The 5,798-nt window shown below is 40.0% G+C and overlaps 1 protein-coding gene across 1 annotated transcript; it reads right to left on the reverse strand.

Annotated features, from left to right (window-relative positions):
- Positions 1-353: 353 nt before the first annotated feature.
- LOC110197514 (histone H2A-like) lies at positions 354-981 on the reverse strand. The gene has a single exon (XM_020971500.2). The coding sequence runs from the start codon at positions 906-908 to the stop codon at positions 477-479; it is 432 nt and encodes a 143-aa protein (XP_020827159.1). The 5' UTR covers positions 909-981; the 3' UTR covers positions 354-476.
- Positions 982-5,798: the final 4,817 nt, after the last annotated feature.

Genomic DNA, 5,798 nt, shown 5'->3' on the forward strand with positions numbered 1-5,798 from the left:
CCCAGTGGCTCCACCGTTTGGACAGTCTCAATCACTCTTCACTAGTTATAAACTCGGCAGGTAGAGACACATTTTAAAGAAAAAAATAGAACTGAAAGGAATGGAGATAGATTATTAAAAGATTTTTAAGGGAAGGAAGACTGACTACCCAGTATATCTTGAAAGACAGAAGAGGAACTGGTTTGAAACATGTTAGAAAGTGAGGGAAATAAATATGGCAGCAGTGACAATCTTTATCCTCTTCACTGATTAGTAATGAAGAGCCAAGAAATAATGTCATATCAGTGACCAAATTTGTTCTTGAGGTAAGGCAGGTGTGACGCAAGGGGAGTGAATGAGGAAACTGGGCAATGTTATTCTGAGTTTTAATCTCTTTTAATAGAGTTTGTGGGATAGGGGTGGAAAAGATGGAAGACCCAGAATAAAGGAAGTGGCCACCCTTGCTGGGCTCTCATGATGGGTCGATGAGCTGGGGCTCACTTGGTCTTCACTGACTGGATATAAGAATTTCCTCCACGGTTTCGGCCACTTTGAGCCTTGTTCACCGACTGCAGGAGCTCCGAATGGATGCGGGGCAAGACTCCACCCTGTGAGATGGTGACGTCCCCAAAGAGCTGGTTGAGCTCAGCATCGTTGCGCACAGCCAGCTGCACGTGGCGGGGAGCGATTCGGCTCTTCTGGTTGTCACGGGCGGCATTGCCTGCCAGCTCCAGGATCTCAGCAGTCAGGTACTCCAGCACAGCAGCCAGGAAAACAGGGGCACCAGAAGCCAACCGCTGGGCATAGTGGCCCTGGCGCAGAAAGCGCTCCACGCGGCTCACAGGGAACTGTAGTTGGGCCCTTGAGGAGCGTGATCGGGTTCGGGCACGGGGATGCGAGGGTCCTGGGTGGCTCCGTTTCTCAGACATGGTGCTATCCTGAGCCCTGCTAGCATCCCCAACTGGTCCAAGCGCCTGTGAAACTCCTCATGCTAGGTGAGTCCTTTATACACCTAGACTCCTTATTTCAATTGGTCAGAGGGGGGCCAATCAGGAGCTTGGGTCCTTTGTGAGGTGAAATACCCACCCTAGCTGGTTATGATGTCATCACTTTTTCCTTTTCTGTCAACCCTTCCTACTAGGACCCGTGCCTGGAATTTTGTATGGGCACTGCTTATGAAACCCATTAATTAGTTTTTACCTAACTTATCTTTGAATGAACTAGAAACAAAACAAGTATTTTTAAAAATTCATTTCCATATTTGTGAGCAAATCCATATACAAAATGCTTCAGGAAATTATTTGATTTTTAAGTCCCCTTAATGTCTAAGAACTGCCAGAAGTTCTCAGGTCCCACTGAAAATCTGGTTTTCCACATAAAACACAGGGGTGCTTGGACAAGTTTTCAGGCAAAATGAATACTTTGGCCAGACACTAAGACACATTTCTGAAATATTAGTGACACCTACGTGAAACTTTTAAGAGGGTTCACATCTACTCAATTCTACATATAAATCAGTTTTTAAATGACATAGATGAGTGCTAACAAAAAGAAGCAGGACACTATGAGCCAGTATGGGTCCATTAAGTTATGTTAGAGTTCTGGGGAATACATCCTGATGGGGAAGGAGGTAAATATATCATTCAGGACTAGGACATATTAAACTTGGTCTATATAGGAGTCACATGGTAAATCTCTTGTATTCCCCACAGTGGCTGTTTCAAAAAAAAAGATCATCTTTTCTCCTCACACTCATATGTCTTATACATATGGGTTTTTGTTTGTTGGTTGCGTGTTGTCTTCCCCATCAGAATGTGAGGTCCTTAAGGGTGAGGACAATGTTTTTGCCCTTTCCTATATTCTCAGCAATTCGTAGTGTCGGGAAACATAGTAAAATTTTTGACTGACTCTCAAAAAAAAGTAATGCCCAACTAACCTCATTTCTTTTTTTCATAAGACTGCTAAGAATGACATAAGTATGGTATATGTGTTTTCAGCAAGACATATATTAGAGTCCCTCATGATATTCTTGTGGCAGGCTGATAGTTTTGGGCCAATGCTGGAACAGTTAAGTAGAGTCATCACCCTTGCTGACTGGTGAAAAATGACTCCATCTAGCCACCCCCACCCACCTGAGCTAATCATCTTCCTGCCATACAGCCACCCCCCCCACCACTCCTTTCCATCTCTTGCCTTCAGAATAGTTATGAACTCAAACTACCATTACTTCTGAAAGGCCATGTCATCTGATTGCCCTATGGCTCCACTCACCATCCCAATGACTTCATCTTTCCATGATTACCACTCCCCAAATGTCTTCCCCTGTTAGAATGTAAGCTCACTGAGGACAGACTGTCTTTTGAATTTGTATCTCCAATGCTTAGCATGATGCCTGGCATATAAGCACTTAACTTAATAAATGATTTATTCTTTTCATTCATTGAATAACCATGCTGATAGTGGTGACAAGTGGATGATCTCTAGCTGCCTGGCACAGATGGCCAACATTGTCATCAACATTACTTCCCATACATGTTGCAAGACACAGTAGTCAATGACTATAGTAATCTATTATTTGATAAACCCAAAGATGCCAGCTTCTGGGAGAAGAACCCACTCTTTAAAAAAACTGCTGGGAAAACTGGAAAAGAGTACGGCATAAACCAGGCATAGACCAAAATCTCACACCATATACCAAAATAAAGTCAAAATGGGTTCATGATTTAGATATAAAGGCTGATACTATAAGCAGACTGGGAGGGCGAGGAATAGTTCACCTGTCAGATTTATGGAGAACAGAAGAATTCATGACCAAACAAGAGACAGAGAACATTACAAAAAGCAAAATGGATAATTTTGATTACATTAAATTGAAAAGTTTTTGCACAAACAAAGCCAATGCAACTAAGATTAAAAGGAAGGTAGAAAATTGGGAAAGAATTTTTACAACCAGTCTCTCTGATAAGGGCTTCATTTCTAAAATATATAGAGAATTAAGTCAAATTTATAAGAATACAAGCCATTCCCCAATTGATAGATGGTCAAAGGATATGAACAGGCAGTTCTCAGATGAAGAAATTAAAGCCATCTATACTCATATGAAAAAATGCTCTAAATCATTATTGACTAGAGAAATGCAAATCAAAACAACTCTGAGGTACCACATCACACCTATCAGATTGGCCAACATGACAAAACAAGAAAATGATAAATGTTGGAGAAGATTTGGGAAAATTGGAACACTAATGCATTGTTGGTGGAGTTGTGAAATGATTCAACCATTTTGGAGAACAATTTGGAACTATGCCCAAAGGCCTATAAAAATGTGCATACCCGTTGACCCAGCAATACCACTTCTGGGGCTACATCCCAAAGAGATCATACAAATGGGAAAAGGACCCACATGTACAAAAATATTCATAGCAGCTCTTTTTGTTGTGGCAAAGAATTGGAAACTGAGATGATGTCCATCAGTTGGGGAATGGCTGAGCAAGTTGTGGTATATGAATGTAATAGAATACTATTGTGCTATAAGAAATAATAAACAGGCTGACTTCAGAAAAACCTGGAAAGACTTGTATGCTCTGATGCTGAGTGAAGTGAGCAGAACCAAGAGAACATTGTACACAATAACAGCCATGTTATACAATGACTAATATTGATAAACTTAACCCTTCCAAGCAATACCAGGATCTAGGACATCTCCAAAGGCCTCATGATGGAAAATGCTATCCACATCCAAAGAAAGAACTATGGAAGTTGAATTGCTATTTTTTTCTCTTCTGTTGAGTTTTGTTTCCTCTTTCTGATGGTTCCTCCTATTGGTTTTAATTTTTACTTACAACTTCACCAATGTGAAAATACGTTTAATAGGAATGTAAATGTATAGCCTATATCAGATTGTGCGCCATCTTAGGGAGGGTGGTGGGGAGGAAGGGGGAGAAAAATTTTAAACTCAAAAGCATATGGAAGTGATTATTGATAAATCAAAATTAATTAATAAAATTAAAAAGACCACCAAAAAAGCCATACACTTGTATGTACCCGTCGTTCCTCTTCCTCCCAGTAGAAAGAACGCTCATAGAGTGCAGAGCTGCTCTGGTTTAATCTTTGTATCCTCTGCATCTGATACATAGTAGAACATTTTAAAGGGCTGCTTGAAGTCAGATACATTCATCAGATTTGTGAATGATGATGTATGAGTCAGACTATGAAAGTATTTAAATATTGTGCATTCTTCCATGACTTCTTTTTTTATTTTTTAGATTGGGAATGCTTGGGAGGGAAGATCATGACCATCTCATGGCATCCACAGGATTAAGGAGCAGTATAGGATGCTGTAACATGATGTGAATTAGGACTCCAGGAAGGTACACAGGGTAGGAGGAAAGCCTCCCCTGACTGCCATAGATAAAGGTGAAAACCAAGTTACCTTTTTGGCCTGACCTGCATAAATAAAATTAAGTCTACATCTCAGTGGAGCATTCTAACAACCAAGCGACCGTTTATGAAGGGCTTGCTTTTTCTGAAAAGTGATTGAATCTGTGGTGAGGCAACATGGAAGGAGTTTGGGAACTCTTGGAATTAGGGCTTTCCCTAAGGACATGCACCTCCACTTGAAGTAGTAGTTGTTGTTTTAGACCTTTTTTTTTTCAGACCCAGGGGACCTGATCCTGTCTCTCATAGAGGAACAAGGTCCTGATTTTGACAGAACAAAAGTTTTACTTAGAAAGATGTCCACAGCAGCCAAAATAAAAAAGGAAGATAGAAAAAGGAAAGTAAAGAAAAGAAAAGGACTAAATACAGATCATAGATTTAAAACTAGAAGGGATCTCAGAGGTCATTTAATCCAACTACTTCATTTTACAGTTGAGGAAACTAACGCCCAGCAAGGTTAAGTGACCTGCACAAGATTACACAGACAGTAAGTTCTCGGACTCCAAATTCTGACCTTTCCTCACTATATATACTATGGTGCTTCCAATGTGGGTTATAACACTATGGAATGCTTTGCTTAGCTATGTCAAAAAACTGCTATCCTAATGGTAAGGAAGCTCGGCGAACTATGATAACACACGGGAAATGTTCATATGAAATAGTATTTAGTGAAAAAAGTAGACTAGGTAAGCAAGTGAGCGCATAGTGAGTTACAGTACTCCAAAACAGGCAACCCCAATCTAAAGTATGACTAAGTAAGTCAAAACAGACTATAATCTACTCAGCCATACTGCAGCACTGGCTGGCGAGAGAGTCAGGGTGGACTAATAAATCACAGGCCACATTAATCAAAAAGACCAGCCTCTATAAAGGTATATTTTCTCTTCTTAAAAAAAAGTTTTATGTTTTTACATCACAATCATTTCTTTATACAATGTGTCTTCAAAATCAGAATGCAGTTTTACCCTATTAAAGCTTAAAAGTACACTACAATTTTAGGGACACCTTTCCCTACCCCAACCTTCTCAAGCAAAGCCTGTTTGGTTACCTTTTCTCCTCAGAACAACATAGCTGGAATATAACTGATGGCAAACAAAGTTTGTAACCTACTCAATCGTATTATAACATGTACGAAATAATTTGTTGTGACTGTAGGATGAGTATCTGGTTAACTAAAAGCAAGAACTCCACTCCTCCGGCCAGTGCTATTTCTTGGCTGTTGTGACACATCTCAAGGTTCCAGATGTTATTGATATTTGAATTTCTATCTGCAGAAGTAAGGCTAAGTGATGGATCAAGCCTATGTTATTACTGCTATTACTTATTGTCTATTAAGGACAAACTGCATTGAGATTTCTTTCCTTCAGGAAAGACTAAAAAAC

The sequence above is a fragment of the Phascolarctos cinereus genome, unplaced genomic scaffold, assembly GCF_003287225.1.
Source record: "Phascolarctos cinereus isolate Bilbo 61053 unplaced genomic scaffold, phaCin_HiC Scaffold_4;HRSCAF=312, whole genome shotgun sequence".
Lineage (NCBI taxonomy): Eukaryota > Metazoa > Chordata > Mammalia > Diprotodontia > Phascolarctidae > Phascolarctos > Phascolarctos cinereus.